The sequence below is a fragment of the Lemur catta genome, chromosome 2 (assembly GCF_020740605.2).
Source record: "Lemur catta isolate mLemCat1 chromosome 2, mLemCat1.pri, whole genome shotgun sequence".
Lineage (NCBI taxonomy): Eukaryota > Metazoa > Chordata > Mammalia > Primates > Lemuridae > Lemur > Lemur catta.
Window position 1 is genome coordinate 33,771,162 of NC_059129.1, and position 25,272 is coordinate 33,796,433.

The 25,272-nt window shown below is 38.0% G+C and overlaps 1 protein-coding gene across 2 annotated transcripts in view; it reads right to left on the reverse strand.

The window, feature by feature from the left end:
- Positions 1 to 25,272, reverse strand: part of TPST1 (tyrosylprotein sulfotransferase 1) — a 98,748-nt gene that overhangs the window by 58,520 nt on the left and 14,956 nt on the right. For both annotated transcript variants that reach the window (XM_045543198.1, XM_045543197.1), the window contains exon 2: positions 6,912 to 7,857. In XM_045543198.1, the coding sequence (XP_045399154.1) occupies positions 6,912 to 7,756 (845 nt within the window). In that variant the 5' untranslated portion in view covers positions 7,757 to 7,857. The remainder of the gene's footprint in view (positions 1 to 6,911; positions 7,858 to 25,272) is intronic.

Sequence of the window (25,272 nt, forward strand, 5' to 3'; positions counted from 1 at the left end):
CAGAGCAAGATCTCATCTCTTAAGAAAAAAAAAAAAAACTGATGATAGCTTACGTACCTCAACACAGATAAATCTTAAAAGATAATGTTAAGGAAAAAAAACTGACAGAAGAGAACATAGACTATGATCCCATTTATATAAAGTTCACTAACAGGCAAACTCAACAACAACAAAAAAAAAAAAAAAGAGAGAAAGGAAAAACATGACAAGGAAAGATCACAGATCACCACTAAGCAGTTTCAAATATTGCTGCCATAATGCTAAAATTCACAACCTGCCGTTTCAATTTCCGTAGTAGAGCTGTTCAAATCAGGTGCTCACTTTGTTTCATTAATGAGACAACATTTCTTGAGTTTAAGACTATCTCTGAGCTGGCTGTGATAATGTGTGCCTGTAGTCTCAGCTACTTGGGAGGATCGGACAAGAGGGTAGCTTGAGCCCAGGAAGGAGTTCAAGGCTGCAGTGAGCTAGGATTATACCAATGCACTCCAGCCCAGGCAACAGAGTGAGACCCTATCTTTATAAAAAATTTTAAAAAAGCCGGGCGCGGTGGCTCACGCCTGTAATCCTAGCACTCTGGGAGGCCGAGGCGGGTGGATCGCTCGAAGTCAGGAGTTCAAGACCAGCCTGAGCAAGAGCGAGACCCCGCCTCTACTAAAAATAGAAACAAATTATCTGGCCGACTAAAATATATATAGAAAAAATTAGCATGGTGGCGCATGCCTGTAGTCCCAGCTACTCGGGAGGCTGAGGCAGTAGGATCGCTTAAGCCCAGGAGTTTGAGGTTGCTGTGAGCTAGGCTGATGCCACGGCACACACTCTAGCCAGGGCAACAAAGCGACACTCTGTCTCAAAAAAATAAAAAATAAAAAAAGATTATCTCTGCCCTAAACAAGCTTACAGGAGAATGTGTGATAACATTAACAAAAGCCTATGATACACCTGGTATGGTGTTTAACACTAGGGGGACAGGGCATAAGCATTTAATAATAAAAATAATAATACACTACTAATAATACCAGCTTTGAACACTTTCTATATGCCAAGTACTAAAGACTTTATAATAATTTAAATTTAATCCTCACAACAACGCTAGTAAGTAGATACTACCACCATCATCTCCAATGGGTACTATTATCATCCTAATAGTAAATAAAGATAATAGGTAAAAATTTCTAACATTTACTACTTACCAGGCATGTGACTAGTGGCTTTACAGTCATTCTAACTTAGTCCCAAGGTGGGACGATCACTCGAGGTCAGGAGTTCGAGACCAGCCTGAGCAAGAGTGAGACCCCCGTCTCTACTAAAAACAGAAAGAAATTATCTGGACAACTAAAAATATATATAGAAAAAAGTAGCCGGGCATGGTGGCACATGCCTGTAGTGCCGGCTACTCAGGAGGCTGAGGCAGAAATATCGCTTGAACCCAGGAGTTTGAGGTTGCTGTGAGCTAGGCTGACACCACGGCACTCTAGCCTGGGCAACAGAGCGAGACTCTGTCTCAGAAAAAAACAAAAAAAACAACTCTATAGAGTAGGTACTGTTATCATCCCTAACGGATACTATTACAGTAGCCCCTTATCTGCCATTTTGCTTTCTGTGGTTTCAGTTCCCTGCAGTCAACCATGGTCTGAAAATATTAAATGGAAAATTCCAGAAATAAACAATTTGAGTTTTAAAATACATGTCATTCTGAGTAGTGTGATGAAATCTTGTGCAGTCTCATTCTGTCCAGCCTGGGGCATGAATCATCCCTTTGTCCAGCCTATCCACTCTATATACACTACCTGCCCATTAGTCACTTAGTAGCTGCCTCGGTTATCAGCTCGACTGCTGCGGTATCACAAGGTATCACAATGCTTCTGTTCAAGTAACCCTTATTTTACTTAATAAAGGGTCTAAAGCTCAAGAGTAGTGATGCTGGCATATTCTGTTTACTGTTAGTTACTGCTGTTAATCTCTTACTGGGCCTAATTTATAAATTACGCTTTATCATAGGTGTATATATATAGGAAAAAACAACAGAGGGATCTTCTAAGTTTTATACCTTGCTATGGACTGAATGTGTCCCCCCCCACCCCCAATTTATTATGTTAAAACCTAACCACCAATGTGATGGTATTAAAAGGGGGACCTTTGGGAAGTGCCTTTACAAAAGAGGCCTGAGAGAGGTCCCTTGCCCCTATCACCACGTGAGGACAAGAGAAATCACCATCTATGAACCAGACAGCAGGCCCCCACCAGACACTGAATCGGCCAGTGCCTGATCTTGGATTTTTCAGCTTCCAGAACTGTGAGAAATCAATTTCTGTGTTTATAAGCCACCTAGTTTGTAGTATTTTGTTATAGCAGCCCAAATGGACTGAGACATACCCTAAAAGGTCAAATTTATGCCTATTAAAACTAAGTGTTTTTAGAAACCATTATGATTTCAATCTCTTAAAAATTGTTATCATTTTTATAAATTTAACAAGACATTATAATCAATTTTTTAAAAACAAATTTGTTGTTTTATAATTCTGTGAGTTTCACTTCTGTTTTCTTTGTTAAATTCAACCAAAATTAAATGTTCCCTCAACCAGAGCCACTCCACTTCCAAGTACTTTACATATCAAGCTTCCTCATGAGGTTTCATTTGAAAAAAAGAGTGCCTCACCAATAAGAGAAGTTTGAAAGCAACTGGTCTATAAGATAAAATTTAAGATGTTTAGCATAAAATATAAGGCCCTCCAAAGCCTGGCGCCCACCAACTCTCTCAAGCCTTATTTCCCACTACTTCCTGTCTGGAAGTGAACTCTAGCAATACCAAACTGCCTGTATTTCCTCCTAAAGACCATACTGTTTCTCATCTTTGTTATTTTGTTCATATTGTAACTTCCCAATGATTATTTCCTGGTTTGGTTTGGTTTTACTTATTTTTAAAAAATTATATTAGCTTGTGAGAAAAAAATACCATGCTCTAGGGCCGGGTGAGACTGTTAAGGTGACTTCCACTACACAGTCAGGAGGGCAGGGTCCATAAGTCAGGCATAACAGGGTGTAATTGTTCCTTAAGTCCTTTTGAGCCCCTAGGTTGGGCTAGGAGTCAGGCCACAGAAGTTCTCTATCTTACCTCTTCCCTTTGGACATTGTAGGCCAGAGTTAGGGACTGGCTGTTACCAGGAGTAATATCTCTTGGATGGCTCATTTGGCTAAGGAAAAGGAAAGACATTCTGGACAGTCAAGGAAGAACTATAGCTCATTAACCATGGGACACCCAAGGAGCACAATATTCCAAGTTAAAACCAAATGCTCTTCCCTTTATCTGTTGAACTATTATCTTTTAGGTCAATGGCTCTCAAATGGGTGGGGTGGGGGGGGATTATTTTGTCCCCCAGGGGACACTGGGAAATATCTGAAAACATTTTAAATTTTTAAAAATTTGTTTACTTTTTTTGGCCTCTAAACATTATGCTGTAAGACGAAAACATTTTTGGCTGTCACAATTCAGGTTGGGGTGGGGGTTGCTACTGGCATCTAGTGGGCAGAAGCCAGGGATGCTACTAAACAACCCACAATGTATAGGACGGCCTCCACAACAAAGAATTATCTCGCGAAAAATGTCATACCAAGGTTGAAGGAACCCTCCTTTAGGTCTCAACTTGGTATATGACATTGCCCAAGAAGGCCTTCCTCAACACCCCAAACTGGATTAGGTACCTCTCCTTGGTTTTCCATAGTCTTAACATTGTACTCTATATAAATCTATGTCTCATAGTAGATTGTATGTTCCTTTAGGGCAAAGACCTTTTATCTCCAGGGGCTAACACAGTGCCTGGCACATAGCAAGTGCTCAATAATGTAACAGAGACTGCTATCTGCCTATCCCAATATCTAATCTATTTCTCTTACTAGAAGAAATCCCTGCTCTCATCTGGGCACATGGTCACCTGGAATAAGGAATGTATTTCCCTCGCTGGGCATGGTGGTGCATGTATAGAGCCCCAGCTACTCAGGAGGCTGAGGCGGGAGGATCACTAGAGCCCAAGAGTTTGAGGCTGCAGCATGCTATAATTGCACCTGTGAATAGCCACTGCACTCTAGTTTGGGCAACACAGCAACACCACATTTCTAAAAATAAAAAAAATAAAAAAAAAAGACTAGTGGTATAATCCTAGCACTCTGGGAGGCCGAGGCAGGTGGATTGCTCGAGGTCAGGAGTTCGAGACCAGCCTGAGCAAGAGCGAGATCCCGTCTCTACTAAAAATAGAAAGAAATTATCTGGCCAACTAAAAAACATATATATATAGAAAAAATTAGCCGGGCATGGTGGCACATGCCTGTAGTCCCAGCTACTCGGGAGGCTGAGGCAGTAGGATCGCTTGAGCCCAGGAGTTTGAGGTTGCTGTGAGCTAGGCTGACGCCACGGCACTCACTCTAGCCTGGGCAACAGAGTGAGACTCTGTCTCCAAAAAAAAAAAAAAAGACTAAAAGCCTTTCTTGTAGTTATATATGGTCATATGATGAAGTTATGGCCAAGAGAAAGCAAGATGTGGTACCTGGAAAATTCTAGGAAAAATTCTCAAAAAATACAAAATGCCCCTTCTTTTACAAACACCCTACCCCCACCTTGCTGCTTAGAACGTGGATGAAATGACTAGAGCTCCAATTTGGACCACGGAGATGATGGAGCCAAAAGCTGGATTAGCCTAGATGCTGGATGACCACAAACTGATGAATCAGCCCTGGTTTGCCTTCTTTTACTTAACAGCCGTTATTTTGAAATCTTTGTTATTTTGGATGTCTATTATTTGTAGAAAAACCTAACCCAAACTTATAATAAATGATGTGATATCCAACTTCTACTTTTTGCTAACTAATTGCCATATTCTCCAAGAAAAGTAAAAACGTTGCTTTATTAATTAATCTTCTTCTGCTGCTTCTCAGTCTTCACTGGCATGCTTTGAAATGCAATGTTTCCTTGCTCTCCATTTTCCTTTCACAGCCTATTTTGTTCTGTCAATGGTATCCTTTGTTTATTCAATTCCTCTTCTCCTGCTCAGGGGTCTCAGCCACTTATCTCTTCAATTTGGCTTATAAAAGAAGCCACAACTCCAAAAGCATTCTTCTTGGGCAGTATTAACAACTAGATTTATAAAGATTGGTTTAATGCCTCCATAAAGGGGAAGTAATCACAAGTTCCCAGACATGTTCACTGATAACTTCATGGAAAAAAATACATATGTAATATATATAAAATTCTTCAAGAATCCTATTTGGTCAATTTAGCCAGAATCTTCCTTCCCCCTGATGTTTCCCCTTAGTAATTTTCCATCCACTCACCCCCACACTGCTCCTTGGCGATAAACCCCACCTGCCCATGCTATGTTCAGACTTAAACCCAATCTCTCCCCACCACTGCAAAACCCCATTGCAATAGCACCATATCTAGCACGGTGGTCCTGAATAAAGACTGCCTTACCAAGTATCATGGAATAACTTTTTCTTTAACAAAACTAAATTCCATTTTGGAAATTTAATATTCTAAATTTAATAAATTGCTAAATATTCTTTCTCCTTCCTTAAAACTATCTCCAGTTAAAAAACCTCTTTGCAATATCTTTGCCATTTAATCTTTCTTTGCTCTAGATTTAATGTCTAGTTTTTTCTTTGCTTTACTTTTTATTAGAAGCTGTAGGGTGTCAGTTTTCACTTTCTTATTTGTTCTCTTGTATTTACCACTGCTATTATATTTTTCAATCTAACTTATCTGTGCTTAGTATTAATAGTTGCTTTGTCCTTTTGCTGCTCTAAGTATAGATAACAACTCTTTGCTGAATTGTACTTGTGATTCCTGACCTTCTTCTGTTTAAGCATTATTCACATTATTCTGCTTTTCTGGCTTTGCTCTTTTGATCTAGCTAACTTGATTTCTATTTCTTCCAGGTAATTTTATAGTATTGTAATGAGTTTAATAGTTAGAAACAACTCTGTATACTCTAGTAACTTCCCACAAGTTTTCTGATGGAGATGACTAAAATTCCACAATCTGTAAGAGGGCAATGTAAATAGCCTCAAACTTCACTTCTATATCCTGCTCAAAATATTTGAGGAGCAGGAGCCTCCTACTTTTCTGCAACTGGAACTGACCAGGGAAGCAAGAGTACTTCTTGTACCACCCTGAGAATAATTGGAAATTTCTTAGCAAAGGAAAGGCTAACTTTCATAGTTAACAAAATAAGGCAGGCAAAACTGTGAAGGCCTTCCTTATATTGTGACCTTCAACAACTTCTACATATGTTCCTAGGCCATCTGGTGACAACATCAAACCATTTTCCCAGAATAAAATGTTTAAAGGGAAAAGCACAGAGGATGATTGACTTTGGGCTATAAATTCCTTATTGTAATGAATATGAAATATTTTATAACTTCATATTAATGGAATAATTTGTTTATGTTTCTACCTTATCCCCCAATTGGCAGTTTTTGAAAGTAGGGATTTAGTCTTAAAAAGAGGAAATAAAGCCTAGTTTAGACCCACGTCAACTAAAGTGGCTCTCTGTTCCTATGTTTTATACTAGAATTTTGGGTAAGACTATCTTTCAATAGGGCGTTCAGATGTTATTTTGTTTTTAAGTTGTTTTTAAGTTTAAAAAAAACAATTGTACCCTATCAGATAGATTAAAATACAATACCAAGTGTTGGCAAAGATGTGAGGCAACTAGAACAAATTCATTTATAGTATAGCCATACATGAATGCTATAGAAACTTTGGAAAACTGTAGAAAGCATCTGTTAAAATACACACACACACACACACACACACACACACACACACGCACACACATACATATATACACAAAACACACACATATATATCATTATTAGCTGAACACAGGGTCAAAATAAAAAACATAACTTCTACTCACTTTGACAGAGACACTCCCCCAGCTTTCCCAATCATCTCTTCATGGTGCAATACCGAGTGGTTCCATGGAATATGGAGAAACTTTAAGAGTGTTCTCATCCACCGCTCAGGATGTAAAACAAGTTGTTCATAGTGAACCAACATGCATTTTTTATAACCAACCTCCATACATTGGTTATACATGGTCTCTATGGCACGATTCCACTTGATCAAACAGTCCCTATAGCTGTTCAGATCAAATCCAGCAATAGTAACTTTTCGAGAAATCATTGAATGTACCGATGCCCGACCATCTCGGACCATCAGGAGAAATTTGGCATTGGGGAATAACCCAGCAAGATAAGTTAAGGATTTCAGGGCAAAAGGATCTTTATTACATAAATAAGGGGCTGGCTCCCCATGTTTAACAATGATTTCTAATAAGAAGGCTTGCATGGCAGAATCCAGCACTTCATCAGTGACACCAGCCTCATCCAAGCGGATCTTCTCTTTACTTGACCGTGACCACATCTGCTTCAGGGCCAGGATTCGGGGAATGACCCTAGTTTCCTCTCCACAGCGGATATCAGGATGTGCATCTAACATGGCCCTCATGAGTGTGGTTCCACTCCGAGGTACACCTCCAATAAATATTAAAGGCATACCTTTGTGATAGGCAAAGGTTTTGTTGGCTTTGATGTCTAGGCCAGTTTTCACAGTGGTCTTTGCGCTCTCCAATTTGACTGACTGGCTACGTTCCTCCATCCGGTGATGGCATTCCATGGCATGCTGGCCTAAGTAAAACACAGTCACAGAACTAATCACCAGACATGCCAATAGTAAATTCTGCTTCAGTTTTCCAACCATCTTGATGTGGTTATCTTGTTATTAAACAGATATTCTGCTCAAAATGATTTTCGGAAAATGTTCAGACCACGGAGATTCTACTTCAGGAAGATGATCAACATCTAGTAGGAAAAGGAAAGTTATTTTATCATCACATTAAGATTGTTTACAAATTATCACCAATTATCACTATGCATTTTAGCTAGAAAGAAGTTGAAGTCTTTTTCTTGGATGCTTTGATACTCTTGAAACACGGTATACACAAATTTGAGCAAAAATAAATCAACGTTTATAAACAGAAACAGCTTTCCTTAACGCAACAATTCTGAAGCTATGTACCTGGCACAGAATGGAAAAATAAATAAAAGTACATCTATCAGTGAGTTAAGCAAATATTCAATATGCCCAAGCATGTTTGGAGTACAGCTCAAGGCTGATCTGTGGTATTCAGATTTGCTTCATCTACAAGCAGTCACTATCTCCACAACCTAATATAAAGAGAAATTACAGAAGAAATATAAAATACAACTCCAAATCTTTAATAGAGATTCAGTTAATTTATCCCACAATTTATCCAGGTGCTGCAGACCAGATACGTAGGCGTGACTGAGTATAAACTTTGAAAAGGACGGCAGTGCAGTGACCTCTGCTCTTGGAAAAGTCTTTTGGACAGACAGATATGCAAACAATGACAATAAAGTATGATCACTGCATGAGTAGAAACAGGCAAAGGGACAATGGGAACATAATGAAAAGGAGCACATAGGCTACCTGAGAAAGCTGTAAAAACTTTCTAGAAAATGGGAGGGAGGGATATTCTAAGCCATGGGAACTTGTGTGCAAAAGCACAAAGGCAAGGCACAGCATAATTAGGTGACAGGAAGTAGTTCAGGAGAGCTGGTATATAGGGTGCAAAGAAAGAAAATTGTGTGTATACAAGTCTGTGATCCAGACCTCAGAAGGCCAGATAAGATTTGTACATATGGAGGATTCTAAGCTGCAGGAACACTATGACCAAAGACAAGGGTGTGCAAAAGCAGGGGCACTTCTGTGAAACAGTAGGAACTGCTAGTTTAGCTAGAGTAAAGGTATACACTGGGAAGCAGACAGCAATCAGAATATACCTAGACCAAGAAAATGTACCTGAATCCTCAGAAGGCAAGTAAGATTGTCAATTTTATGTGTCAACTTGGCTATGGTCTCCAGTTGTTTGATCAAACACCAGTTTAGATATCGCAGTGAAGATATTTTTTAGATGTGATAAACATTTAAATCAACAGATTTCAAGTACAACAAATTACTCTTTTTTTTTTTTTTGAGACAGAGTCTCACTGTGTTGCCTGGGCTAGAATGAGTGCCGTGGCGTCAGCCTAGCTCACAGCAACCTCAAACTCCTGGGCTCAAGCGATCCTACTGCCTCAGGCTCCCAAGTAGCTGGGACTACAGGCATGCGCCACCATGCCTGGCTAATTTTTTCTATATATGTATTTTAGTTGGCCAGATAATTTCTTTCTATTTTTTTTTTAGTACAGACGGGGGTCTTGCTCTTGCTCAGGCTGGTCTCGAACTCCTGACCTTGAGCGATCCACCCGCCTCGGCCTCCCAGAGTGCTAGGATTACAGGCGTGAGCCACCGCGCCTGGCCAACAAATTACTCTTGATAATTCAAGAAGGCAGGAGGGCCTCATCCAACAGCTAAAGGCCTCAAGAGCAAAGACTAAGGTTTCCTGAGAAAGGAGGAATTGTCCTCAAGACCGCAACATAGAAACTCTGCCTGCATCTCCAGCATGCTCCCCTGGAGAATTTGGAGTCCAGACTGCAACATCAATTCATATCTGCCCAACTGCCCTATTGATTTCAGACTTGCCAGCCCCACAATCTCATGAGCCAATTCCTTAAAATCAATCTCTTTTCTCCCCGCCCCCCTCTCTCACACACACACAGTGGGCATGTGTATTATTCACCACTCTGACTCAGCAAACACCCTTTCACCCCAGCAGCTAATCTGCCAGTCTTGATGGTTTGCCTTGCCCTGACTATTGGTTCTGTTTTCTGGAGAACTCTAACTAATACAGGGGTTTGGTTCTGTTTTTCTGGAGAACTCTAATTCAACATGTATACCTGGGGAAATGACTAACTACACTAGAAAAAGAACACATTCTGAGAGGCAGGATTTCTGACTATAGTCTTGTAAAAAGGCAGGCAATTCCTCACTCCAAAAACCAATTATAAAGCTAGACGAAACTGACAAAACAACCTTTTCTGTGCTCTGGAAATCTACCAAAGGAATACAACAACCTGAGAAGCATTTTTGCTTCAAAAACTGCTAAAAGTTGGGTAAGAACAATGTGAGTCTGTGTAAGGCTACACCCACCTCACCATCTACCCACTCAGTAGATACAGAGTTCTGCAGGACAGGGTAGGGCAAGGCCTTAGGACTGATAGCTTTCCTGCTGGGGTGGAAGGGAGTTTGCTGAATTTGGAGTGGTGAATAACACACATGCCCAGCTGCACTGTCAGTGTAAGTGATGTACCAGGTGGTAGGTGAGCAAGAAACTGAACAGCTCTAGTAGGCTGAGGTTGCAGTCATGGTTGGGGCAAGTTTGTGGCCAACCCTGAAGCGACACACAGGCACAGAGGAGACATGAAAGGACTGAGTGAAAGTAAAAGCAATGGCAGATCTGAAGACAGCCTGAACTTTGAATGTGCTCCCCCCTACCCACACACAGATCTACCGGCAGAGGACAAAAGCCTGACTGGCTCAAGATGTTTGAGTGCAACCACTGTCCAAGCACTGGCTGACCACTGATTGCTAAACTATGCAGACAGGGAGGTAACCTCTAGAAAGCAATGCTTAAAAATGACAACAATTACAAAAGTATGTACTGTGTGTGTTTATATACTTTAAAAAATATATACTTTATTAAAAAGTTGTTTATATATAAATAATTCTAAAAGTGTGTGTGTGTGTGTGTGTGTGTATGTGTGTATGAGCAACGACATCAGCATACATTTGTATGAAATGGCTACACAAGGCCAAAGTTATAGAAACAGAAAGCAGAGCATAGAAGCAGGGACTTAACTGCAAAGAGGCATGAGGGAACTTTTTTCAGTGACTGAAATGTTCTAAAACTGGACTGTTGTCATAGTTGTACAACTCTAAAATTTACTAAAAATCAGTGAATTTGTACCCTTACTATAGGTGAATTGTATGGTATATAAATTATACCTCAGTACAGCTGCTTTTTAAAAAGGACTACAATTGTAGAAAAATATTTTGATAGTCTCAGTAGCTAACACAAACCAAGATCTAGTTGTTGTTAACTCATGTATTCAATTCTTCTGTCAATCATTTGATACATGTTTGAGCATATAATATTGCTTTGTGCACTCTATAAATTAGCTTCAATAAAGAATGACAAAGTGAGACTAGGTTGAGATTAAAAGATAGGCTTACTAAGAAAACCAGCGGAAAAAAAAGCATTAATTAAGACAATCGGTAGCAATATAGCATTGAAATGTCTATGTAGAAAACTGTATCCATTATAAAGAAGATACACTTAACATGTCATCCCATTATTCAGCTTAAAAGGGGTTGGGTGAAAAGAAAAGGAAACAATAGCAAGAAAAGAGAGTAACACAGAAAACCAAGAAGAGTCAATTCTAGAATCACAACATTGAAGAAACTAAAACTATATTACAAGTACCAAATGAGAAAATTTTCCTAAACTGTAAACAGACACTAGCCTATAGCTAAGAGGGCCTATATTTCAAGCAAAACAAATGACAATAGACCCAATCTGAACACATCCTGGCAATTTCAAGTACAAAGGAAATAATTCTGCAGGCTAAATGAAAACAAGGAGCAAAGGACCAAATAACAAGCTGGGCATTAGATGTCTTTACAACATTAAATACTTGTCCTCTGATTTCCTTGTATTTGTGTGTGTATGTGTGTATACACACTTTATTTTTCAAACTTGCTACAATGAACATGTATGTATTACTTCTCTAACGGGGAAAAGATAAATCAATATTTAAAACATAATAGGAACAGTCTTTCTTTTAAAATGGCATTTAGGCTAAGATCTGAAGAATGAGTAGGAGTCAGGTAGAGTGGAGAGAAGAGCTGCACTCCAAGAAAAAGTATGTGGATATGCAAAAGCCTTGTAATGGCTTTTTAAAGCTTTCAATAAGCAGAAAATAGGTCAATGTAGCTACAAGGCGGTAAGAGGGAAAGTGGGTGAGAGGGGAAAAAATAGGCAGGGGTCAGATCACAAATTTTGTGGATCAAGTCAGAGATGAAATTTGATGATAGATGTAATTAGATGTCACCAATTAGATTTCAAGCAGACAGTTACTTGATCCAATTTAAGTTTATAAAAATCTCACGCTAGCCAAAAACAATTTTAAAAAAGAATAAAGTTGAAGGACTCACACTTCCCAATTTCAAAACTACAAAACTACTGTAATAAGACAATGTAGTACTGACATCAAAATGGACAACAGATGAATGGAATAGAATTTTGAGTCCAAAACCAAGTGGACTTATTTATACATTTTACATTTATGGTAAATTCATTTTGACAAGATACCAAGACAATTCAATGAGGAAGGAACAATCTTTTTTAACAAATGTTGCTGGACAACTGGGTATCCACATGCAAAAGAATGAAGCTGGATACCTACTTTACACCATTCTCAAAAATCAGTTCAATATGAATCACAGTCCTAACTGTAAGAGCTAAAACTATAAAACTCTTAGAACAAAACAGATATGTAAAATCTTTGTGGCCTTGAGTTAGATAATAATTTCTTAGACACAACACTGCAAGTACAGGCAACAAATAAAAAAATACATCAGCTGGATTTCATCAAAATTAAAAACTTTTGTACTTCAAAGGACACCAAGAAAGTGAAAGACAAACCAAAAACTGGAAAAAAATATTTGCAAATTATATATCTGATGAGGAATTTGTATCTAGAATATATAAAGAACTGTTACAATTCAATACTAAAAAGACAGATAACACAACTGAAAATTGGGCAAAGGATGAGAATATATATTTCCCAAAAAAGATATAAAAAACGGTCAATAAGCACAAGAAAAGATCCTCAACATAATTAGACTTTAGGAAAATGCAAAGCAAAACCACAATGAGATACCTCTTGACACCCATTAGCTGACTACAATCAAGAACACAGACAATAACAGGTGTTAGTAAAGATGTGGAGAAACTAGAACCCTCATACACTGCTGGTGGGACTGTAAAATGGTGCAGCCACTTTAGAAAACACTTTGGCAGTTCGTCCAAAGGTTAAACATAGAGTTACAACATATAGTGATCAAGCAGTTCTACTCAAGAGAACTGAAACATGTGTCCACACAAAAACTTATGCATATATGCTCATACCATTGTTATTTATAGCTAGAAAGTCCATCAACTGATAAATGGATAAACAATATGTGGTATATCCATACAATGCAGTATTATTCAGCCATAAGAAAGAATAAATACATGCTATAATACAACATGGATGAACCTTCAAAATATGTTAAGTGATAGAAGCCATTCACAAAAGACCACATATTATATGATTCCATTTATATTAAATGTCCAGAATAGGCAAACCTGTAGACAGAAAAATTAATAGTTGCCTGGGGCTTGCGGGGAGGGGGAAGATGAGCAGTAACTACTAGTAAGTATGTGGTTTCTTTTTAGGGTGATGAAAATGTTTTAAACCTAGATTGTGGGGAATTTTATGGTATGTGGACTACATCTCAAAGATACTTTAAAAAAAAACAACCAAACATTTATTAGAATGGCTATAATAAAAAATACAACGTTCCTAACACAAAGAAATCATACAGGCCTGCGACGATGGATACCACAATTATCTTGATTTGATTAATTCTCATTGTATACCTGTATCAAATGGAGAGTTGTATAAATATATAAAACATGTACTCTATAAATATATACAACTATTATGTACCCATAATAATTAAAAATAAAAAACTTTTAGAAAGCAAGAAAAAAATACTGTTAACTAAAATATAAAGCTTTTTCCTTTCTTCTGGTGTCTCTTTCTCAATTGTCTTGGTGTTTTTAATTTGCTACTTAATGTCATTCTAACTAAAGAAAAATTAAATGTTTAAATGATTAACATTAAATTAATTAATTAATTAAAATATAAAGCACTGACAATAGCAAGTGCAGATGAGGATAAAGTGCAACTAGAACTCTCACAGGTTGCTACTGGGAATGCACACTGTGAAAACAAGTTTGGTAGATTTTAATAATGGAAACACACACTTACCACACAACCCAATAATGGCATTCCTGAGCATTTATCCTAGTGAAATGAAACCTATGTTCACAAAACCCACACATAAATGTCTATAGCAGCTCTAGTCATAATCACCAAAACCTGGAAACAAACCAAATGTCCCTAGGTTAATTTGGACAAACTGTGGTACATCTGTTGCTGAAATACTACCCAGCAATAAAGAGGAACAAACTCTCAATTCCTACAACTTGGATGAATCTCAAAGGCATTATGCTGAGTGAAAGAAGCCAGTCTCAAGATTATTCCATTCATAAAACATTCTCAAAAAGACAAAACTACAGCTCAGTGGATGCCGGGGGGCTGTGTGACTACAAAGGGATATAATACAAGGGAGTTTTCTGGGGTGATGAAAGTGCTCTGTATTGTGATTGTGGTGGTGGTTACATGAATCAATATATGTACTAAAAGTCACAGAACTGTGTACCAAAAAAGATAATTTTATTACGTAGTAATTTTTTAAATTTTTTAAATCAAGAGAAATTTGAGGAAAAACATGGGGGGAGGAGGAAAATAGATGATAGGAAAGCACCAAGAATAGGAGAGTATGTGATCCTATATCTTCCAATCAATAATGCTTCTGATCAAACATTATTTAGTGGTGATAGATTCAGTGGTGATAGGAATACATGAAGTAAATAATGAGTTTTACTGAGAACAGTAGAGAAATGGCCCTAGAAAAATGGTATCATAGTTTCCATTTTATGAACACCATTTAAATATGAACAAAGCAAAGTAAACTCACTTAGTGAACCAAATAAGTGTTCTTGGGGTTGCAATACTCTAATAATGGTTGATTTCATTTTAGATAGTTATACAGGAATGATTCCTCCAGTACATTCCATTTTTTAGGGGGGTTGCATAACACACATTACCTGAGAAAAGTAATCACTAAGAAATCACCCCGACATGGCAAAGCTTTTTGATAAAATTTTGTACTATCCATATTTTAAATTACATTTTACTTGCCAACTTCTGATACATGTCAGAATCCAATAAGTGACAAATGACTCAACTTCTTTAGAAAATTACCTTAGCAACAATTTAAAATTCAATTGTACGAAACCAAGATAACTATCTCTCTTAAATCAGAGCTACAAAATATTCACCAATCAAAAGTTAACATGACAGATCTCAAACTTCCTGAAGCAGCAACCAACAGTATCTGATACCCTCTAATAACTTACTATGAAATACCCCAAATTCCCATTAAAATACATAAAAAGATCAAAACTGGAAATACATTTTTAATGCATTTCCTTATCCCAAAACACAGTTGTAAATCATTTTAATGACTCCATAATACTTTACTGAAAGGATTTACCAGCATTTATTTGGCTAATTCTATATTACTGTTTATTTATTTTTGAATTTTCATCACTGTGATATATTACTATGATAAATATTCTTGTGTGTACAAACATCTTTGCACACATAATTATTTTCTTAAACTAAATTTTAGAAGAGGAACTGCTAGGTCAAGGAGGGTGGGGTGTGCTTTATTTTAAAGTATTTAAAACATATTTGTTGATTCATCTCTTTTTCATACTCTAATTCAAATGCGACAAAAAATTCTACTGGCTCTACCTCCAAAATATAGCCAGAATTTGACCACTTTTCAACACATCCACTACCACCACCAGGATTACTGACAGGTATCCTTACTTCTACTTCTGTCCCCCGGAGTCTATTCTCGACTCAGCAGCCAGAGACATCCTTTTAAAACAAGTATCATGCCATTCCTCTGCTCAAAACGATCTTTAAAAGGCTTATTTTAAGACATTTAACACCAACTCTGTGTTCAATTTCTCTGCCTCTTTTTCTGTTGCTTCTGTCAGGGAATCCCTACAGGCATCCCAAAAGTAGCACTGACTGAGGCCAGGCTAATAGATCAGCACCGCAAACAGTAGTTTGTTGTTCACAGTAGAGCAACTGAGAAGGCACCTCTTAACCTTAGAGTTTTCATAAGGACTCAAATGAAGGCAACTCCCTTTTCACTAAGAGATAATTGAGGGGGAAGAAAACCTTGCATATATTCAAGCATCTTGATAGTTGTCAACTGACACAATTTGGGGTCATTTTTTTCAAGTTTTCACTTCTGTTGTATTTTAAATTAAACACTGTCTCCCTTAGCATACTTGGTGGTGGGAGAGAGTATATTCTATATCCCCTTCAAGATGTCTAAAAGCAAATAAGTAAGATGGTGATAAGAGGCCTTGTAAGGGCTACTAAAAAGGAAAGGAAGGGGATTTTGGCTTCTCCAAAATCATTCTCATTATTTTTCACGAAGCTTGTGAAGCCTTAATTTTTTCTCTTTGGAGGTTTCTTAACTTGGAGAATCACAGAACCACACGGGGTCAGGGTCAGATGATCTAAATGGGGTCTTCAGATCATCTAGGTCCAATGCTCTCATTTTACAGACGTACAAACTGGGGCCCAAGTAGCACATTCTCCTCGCCACTTCTCTAACTTGTACCTATTCTTCAAAGGTTACTCTTCATTTTATCCTATATATTTTACTTACTCCAAAAAATGTTAAGTGCGTGAAGCCCAGATATTTTGTCTATGTTCCATCGTCTATGGCACCATGCTCAGCAGACAGAGCACCAGCTCACAGTGTCTACTGAGCCTCCAAAAAGCATCAGTTAACTACCCAAACTGGGAAGTACATTTCTCTAGATGAAAGGTGCTACAGAGTTTGAGGTCTCTACTCAAGCCTTGATACTGATACTTTTCAAATTCTTGAAAAAATGGCCTTTTGATTTAAGAAGTACAGTAAAAGCTGATCTGACCATTACCCTTATATATTCAACCACTGTGGGCATGCAAGTGTGTACACACACACACACCCCTCTTTCCATTACCTTTAAACTCCACTTCACTGTATTTTCAGACAAGCAGTATCAATATTTTCTCAACTAGGATATTTACAGAGCTATGGCTGATCTAGAAAGAGCACTAGAATGTTCGGTTTCATTTTTATCTCCACAGGAAAGAAAAGGCATTGAAACACTCAATAAACATATCTGAGGAATCACTATTAATAGGACTGCTCTTTCCCAGCAGGCCAAATGAAACAGACTCCCAGAAATAATGCTTTAGGGAAGAGAGTGCTGACATTATATTTCTATACTTAGATCTTTGCAAATTTTATAAAGATTGCTAATCAAAAACAGCATGAGTCAACAAAAGTAGGGGTGTGGAGGTCAGCAGTCAGCAAGGCCATGCCTAACACTTGGTGCACACACACAGGCCCAGACACACGCACTCGAGCACATTCACCACACCTTGCGGTTTCTATCAGGAAAGTCTAGACCTTACAATTCTAGGTCCAAAGAGATGCTGGGGAAGCGTCCCAGCAGAAGATAAATTACAGGAACATAACAATTCCCCTAAAAACTTTCTTTCTTTTGTTAATCATTAGCTCCTTGCTTCCCAAGCCCATTCATGATGCCAACCAATATGGCAAATACCAACAGCCAACGCCACTTTGCCTGCTGTCTAAAGTCCAGTCTACATCTGATTTCTCCATTTACTTCTAGCTTGTTAGCAAAAGGAAAAATAATTCTATGAGGTGCTTGAACTTGGCAATGAATAAGTATCCAGAGATTAATTTTGAATACTTGAATAAGTATCTCTGGATACTTATTTCTGCTACACCTTTGTCATGTAGCAGAAATTTCAAATCTAACCCAAATGAAACCATTGTTGCAAGACCCATCCTATGTCAGCTCATGATGAGAGCACAAACATGGGGACACCTTTTCCTAGTTGCACATTAGGGGCTGGCACTAGACCCATTGACAAGTAGCAAATGGCAAGAAGAATATGGTCTATACAGCTGGAAATCTTTGAAAGTCAGCTGGGACTCACTTCTTAAAAGCAGTATACTTTAGAGAACCCCTGTGGTCAGGAGGGAAAAGAGGTGGTCAAATATTAAGAAATAGACCTAATGCCCAGGACACAAATGGAGACAAGAGCACAAGTTAAACTCAAATATAACGTTTTTACAAGTTCAAGTTAAATGTAATGATGTCTGGGATGTGCTTCAAAAATATCTGAGGATAGGTGGAAGGGGGATTATATATGAAATGAGACTGCTATGAGTTAACTGTTGAAGCTCAATATAATCATCTCTATTTTTGGATTTGTTTGAAATTTTTCGTAATAAAGAGTTAAAATGAAATAAAACAAAAGGAAAAGTTTAAGTTACCAAGTCCCAACATTGTCAGACCTATAACTCAGAAGGTCATTGTTGACTAACCTATTCCTCTTTTAGATTCTTTAAGTTCATGTTTATAATTTGTTTAAACTACCCATGACAAGAAACACAAAGAAAATAAATTTACTCAAATTATACACTGTCATTCAATAATTCAAGTTTATGCCATTTTTCTATCAACTTCGCAATTTTTTTTTTTTTACAGTCTGGGTCTTTTTTTTTTAACATGTCTATTATATCATGAATTCACAGGGAATAGTTTTCAGCATCCTTTCTATTGGTTCTCACAAAGTGTGCTTCTCTGAGTGGAGCAGATACCTTTCTCCTTGGCTTCCTTCTTTTTCTGATCATTTTCCTTCACGTGTTTCGGGAAGCTATCTCAGCTCTTAGACTGCTTAATATGCTCAATACGCACATTAATTCTCTTAGCAAGAATCTTGCCCTTGTTTGTTTACAACAACGCCAACAGCATGATGGGTAATGCTGTAGACTCTTCCAGTTTTGCCACAGTAGCATTTGTGGGACATCCTTTTTGAACAGTACCCATTCCCTTGATGTCCACAATATCACCTTTCTCATAGATTCACATGTATATGGCCAAAGGAACAACTCTATGTTTTCTAAAAGACCTAGAGAACATACATCAGGGGCCTCACCTCTTTTCCTTTGTGTTCGTCATTGTGGCAAATTACTGGAAGATGGTGGTTCCACTAACCTTGTAACTTTTAGAATTAAAAGAACCCGGAATAGGAAAAGGAAAAGAGAAGATGGCATTGAATTAATGTAAAAGAAGCCTAGTATATTAGAATCAGTTTTTTCTTAATCATATGGCACTAGATAAGTCACTGAGCATCGGTTCTCTCATCCATAAAATAAGGATAATGATAATCAAACTCTTCCTCTCAAGTAATTAGAGTGGAAATTATGAAACGAAGAAGAAAGACTGGGGAGAAAATGCAAAAGAAAAATGAACACCCACAAGTTCTCTTTCACACGCGGCTGTGGCAATCAGGAGACTACCACGTGAAAGGACTCTCAGAGAACAGGGGCTGTGGCACCCTTGCGGCACTGGCTCCTGCTCATCCTCCGCCTTCCCCTGCAGGTGCTCCTCCTATGCAGCCCACCCCCCCAGGACCATCCCCACCCACACCTGGCCGCTTCTTGTGCTGCTGCCTCCAGTGCCATGTCCCTTCCTCCCTTTCATACGCATCTCCTCAGTGAACCTGTCCCACAGCTCTCCTCCCATCCTTCCCCCACAAAAATCAATTGTTCCCTCTTCTATAACCTCAAAGCACTTGGTAAATACACTGTATTATGGTTAGTTTACCCCCCTAGACTATAAATTCCTTTAAAGCACAGATTTAAAACCCATTCATCATCTAGTATGCAGTGGATACATGAATACCAGATAAAATACAAAGCAAGGAATTTACAGATGAATAAGCAACTAGTGAAACTTCCTATTTTAAATCTCCTTAAAATATCTATAAAGTCATCTGAAACAAAGCAAATATTCAAGAAATAAACATAAAAAATGAAACAAGGAACTACAAATAAACAGAAACCAAGTAATCTGGAAGCAATGAAAATTTTTTCAATTTCAATCATTATGCCAACAGGGTATTTTTTTGAATGAACAAAATGATTACAAAATTCATAGCAAGAGGGAGAAATAGTTTTTCCAAGACTTTGGAAAAAGGGTCCTACAGATATTAAAGTATTAAAATATTAAGGTATTGACTGCTAGGATACTAACAGTAATCGAAACAAAATAGAAAGCCAATGTATACAAATTTAATATGCTTCAAAAGCAAACATCACAAAACAGTGACAGAAGATTATTTAATTTATGGGATTGAGTTCCCTCATTCACCTTCCTACACTCACCCTGCTTCATCTACAGCCACCCCCTACTTACACTCTGATTGACTCTCATATCTATTTCCAACTAAGACTTCTGTCCCAAATCTCAAACCTGACCATTCAAAGGTCAAGGCACAACTCTATCTGGATGTTCAATGGCATGTCAAATTCAACAAACACCAAATGGAACATATCTTCCCTAGTAAATTTCTCCTACTCTTCTATTTCCTCTACTGGTCAATGAACCACTTTCTCTAGGACTCCCAAGCCAAAACCCTGGGAACATTTGGCAGTTTCTCCCTTAACCTCTCCACAGATAACTGGTAAAGTCCTGCCAATTCTTCCTCCATCTCCCTTTAATTGATTCCCCTTCTTTTTCTTTCACTGCTAGCATGACTTTAATCCTCAGTTCCATTCTTTCTCACAAAAACAACTCCACAGCCTCCTAACTGGTCTCCCTTGAGTTCTGATTTCCTTCAATCAATTCTTTCACTATCTTATTCCAGGAGTAATCTTTCTAAAATGCAAATATACTCATAACACTTCCTTGCTTAAAACTCTTCAGTGATGTTCCATTAAAAAAAAAATCCTCAATGTAACATACAGGGAAGGCCCTTGGTGATCCAGCCCTTGTCTGCCCCACCTCTTCTTTCACCACTCCCACAACCAGCTCCCCCCAACACACGCTCTCACCAATGCCGCCTTCATTAACCTCAGCACCCCTTCCCTCAGCCTCCACATGCACTGCACCTTTTACAAGCCTCTCTGCCCGATGATTCCCACTCATCTATCAACATTCAGCTTCAATGCCATCTCTCCCATGAAATTTTTCTGACAGCTCTTTGCCACGTATGACATAGGTATCTTTCCTAGTGCCCATGTACTTACCCCTATCATTTCATTTTTTTTTTTTTTTTTGAGACAGAGTCTTGCTCTGTTGCCTGGGGTAGAGTGCAGTGGCATCATAATAGCTCACTGCAACCTCCAGCTACTAGGTTCAAGCGATCTGCTAGCCTCAGCCTTCCAAGTAGCTGAGACTACAAGTGTACACCACCATGACCGGCTAATTTTTTAAAATTTTTTATAGAGCTGGGGTCTCACTATTGCCAGGCTTGTCTCAAACTCCTGGGCTCAAGCGATTCTCCCCCCTCAGTCTCCCAAAGTGCTGGGATCACAGGTGTGAGCTACCACACCCAGCCCTATCATACCAATTCTTACATTATATAGTTCATTTGTTTTTCCAGTAGACTGTGAGATTCTTGAAAGTAGAGACTTTGGAATGAATTAATGGATTCTTTATGCCATTAAGTTAATTTTGGCTGTAACTAGATTCTATGAGTATAACTAGTCATGAATTCTTAGAAGGTATTGACTATATCCTATCCTTTTCAGTTTTCCCCACAATATACTACATGCATATTGAGCACTCAATAAATATGCAGTGAGTGACCCCACTAAAACTGTCTCACTAAAAACCCAAAGAGTTAACATCTTCCTATGATTAGAATACTGCTCTTTTCTTCTGATTCCAGTGTTATAATATGGTTTGACTACATTTGGAAAGACTAGAAATACAGAATTCACCTCTGTTTTTTCCCTTTTGACCCTTGCTCTTCTAATCCACTCTATTTATCAGTTTATTTCATCTGCCTCTATCAATTCTTATTCTCATTGATAAATGAATCAAAATCTTACTGTTTTGCAATCTGTTATACTTGCAGCAACAAATCATAAGGTAAAGAAACACTTTTGTCCCAGAATAATTTTAAATTAAGGAAACTAAGGCTCAGAAAAGATAAACAACTTGTTTAATGTATTGATACTTGAGGCAAATTGTTGACCAAGCTACAACCCAGGTCTGACTCTATACTATGGAGTTTTCCAGACATTCAACCTGACATGAACAAAAAGCCATGTATGCAACAATTATGGTGCTAATAAAGTAAATTTAAGACCATCTGTTATTATTTATAAGACTTTGATTCATATATAGTTTAAAAAATATACCTAGGCTTTGAATTGTATTTTCTCTATAATTATCCTATTATGAGTACCTCAGATCTAATTAAAGCAATAGTAGAAAACTCTAAATCCATGCATGGATCATGCTTTACTTGCATAAATGAGCATGCCTGTCTGCATACTTTCTGCAATTCCCTGAAGATCTCATCGGGATGAGATTAAGAATGAAGAGCTAGAATTGGTTTTAAGAGATTACAGATATATACAGAGGTTAGAAATTAGCTTAACAAGTAGCTCTACCTTTCCTGTGTACTTTATCAGTTTAGTTTTGCTTTAGTCTAGGCACTGTCACACGAAAGCAGGTTCCCCACAAGTGCTGTGGAAAATTATGCCTCTGATCCAAAGTTACTCCTAGCTGGAATCCTGCAATCTTCTCTACAAAAAGCTAGCTATCGAATCTTTGATCAGAAACCACTATTATAACAATTTCTATGGGCAAAATTGAATTTAGCCTTTATGATTTTATCTTCCTGACCTTTCCAAGGATTGTATAAATATGGCATATATATAACCGTGTACCATTACTTAACTTTTTCAGGGCAGATAATTTCCTCCAGTTCAGAATAAATAAAATGCAATCCCCAGGAAAAACACCTAAAATATGAAATGTTTTTGGTATGAAATCTTACTCATACACTTCAATTAAACATTTATTGAGCATACAAATGAGAATGATTCATCATCTTCCTTCAGAAAATTACCAATTTAGCAGGGGAGAAGATAAGACACCATCCATTCATGCCAAGATAAAATAATAAAAAGGTCATACAAAAGATATGAACAAAGACATGAGAATTTCAAGGAAGGATCACATCCACAGGATAAGAAAACGTTTTATGAAGAAAATGACATCAGAATGAATCTTGGGTAAGAAAAAAGAGTGTTTTGAGCAGAGAAAACAACAGAACAAAAAGCCCCAAAGTGGAAGAGGATAGCACAAATTCAGAAAATATTAAATAACAATCGTAGCCAGTGTAGGGAAATTAATAACAAAAAACAGCAAAAGCAGAATTACAGAATCTCATAGTTGGCAGTGGCCTAAAAAAATTTGCTAAAATGTAATGCATGAACCCCATGTACTACATAAATACATGGGAAAAGGTAGGAGGAAGTACTTCCAGAATGGCAGGGTAAGAACCTCCAAAAGTTTGCTCCTCCACAAAAGCAATAAGAATATTGGCAAAATGGTCAAAATCAACCTTTTCACAACTCTGAAATTTAACCAAAGGCTTACAAGAATCCAAGGAACATTTACACAAGAAAAATGGCTGACTCTCAGTAAGCAGAGTAAGTTTTGTGGCATTTTAATTTGCCCCATTCTCCTCTCTCCAGCTCTGAGGAAGGCTTGAAAACCAACAGCCTCAAAAACATGGTACCTGTGAATATCAGCTCCCACTTAAGGGGACAGAATACACTAGGAGCCGGCTCAAAAAGTGTCACTATTAAACCTATTTAACTTAACAGCTCACCGGAAAATCTCCATTCTCAGGGCTTATCTTTATCTGACCTGAATTAGAGCTCTCTCAATGTGAATGGTCCAATCCCCAGGGAGTTTGTTAAAACTAATCAGAGACAAATGTTTAATGTCAAAGTTGCCTGCAGTGGCAATACCAATTAGGGCAAACAAGATATTGATCAAAAAACTTAAAAGGAAAAACTCGGGAATGAGATGTCCATAGAAGGCTTAGAAAAGTTCCAACATATCCCTGAGAATCTAGAAGGCATGCACATGTCCAGGAAAAACCTGGGAAGGTCCTAACTCTTACTGCTGGCTGACCTTGATGTTCTTTATCAGTAGGAAATGAAGGCTAAAGCACATCTGGTGTAAACTGCTAGTGCACTGAAGGGGTTCTACAAAACACATACACAAAACCCCTCAATAAAAGCTGGGAGATTTATTTGTTCAAGAAATTTAAGGAAATCTGTCCAATTATTAGTGGACCACTAAGCTAACAAAGCAGACACATTGATGGTTACACAGAACAAAGAATGCAGACTTTACAGAATTAATCCCAGAAAGTCACAAAATAAACAACAAAAATAAAAATATTGGGAGGGAGGGAGATCAGATTTCCAGAGTAGCTACATTATGTTATTTAAAATATCCACTTTTCAATAAAAAATTATAAGATACACAAAGATACAGGAAAGTATAGCTCATATACGGGGAAAAGATAATCAATAGAATCCCTGTGGAAGCCCAGATGTTGGATTACTAGACAAAGCCTTTAAATCAGCTATTTTAAATATATTCAGGAAACTTAACAAGACTGTACATAAAAAATTAAAGGAAATTGGCTGGGCGAGGTGGCTCACACCTGTAATCCTAGCACTCTGGGAGGCCGAGGCGGGTGGATCGCTCGAGGTCAGGAGTTCAAGACCAGCCTGAGCAAGAGCGAGACCCCCGTCTCTACTAAAAATAGAAAGAAATTATATGGCCAACTAAAATATATATGGAAAAAAAAAATTAGCCGGGCACGGTGGCGCATGCCTGTAGTCCCAGCTACTCGGGAGGCTGAGGCAGTAGGATCACTTAAGCCCAGGAGTTTGAGGATGCTGTGAGCTAGGCTGACGCCACGGCACTCACTCTAGCCAGGGCAACAAAGCGACACTCTGTCTCAAAAAAAAAAAAAAAAATTAAAGGAAATTTTGAGGATGATTTCTCACCAAATAGGGACTAAATCCCTATCAATAAAGAGAATTTTTTTTTAATAGAAATTCTGGAGTTGAAAAGTACAGTAACTGAAATGAAACATTCACTACAGGGGCTCAACGGCTGACTTAAGCTGGCAGAAGAAAGAATCAAGGAACTAAAGACAGACCAAGTATCCAGTATGAAGAACAGAAAGAAAAAACAATGAAGAAAAATGAACACACCCTCGGACCTGTGGGACATTATCAAGCAAACCAACATGTGCATAACAGAGGTCCTAAAAGGAAAGGAGAGAAATAATGGCTGAAAACTTTCCAAATTCAATAAAAAACACTAATCTACACATCTAAGAAACTAAATAAACACCAAATAGGAAAAACTCAAAAAGAACTGCACCTAGACACATAGTCACACTGTCAAAAGCCAAAGA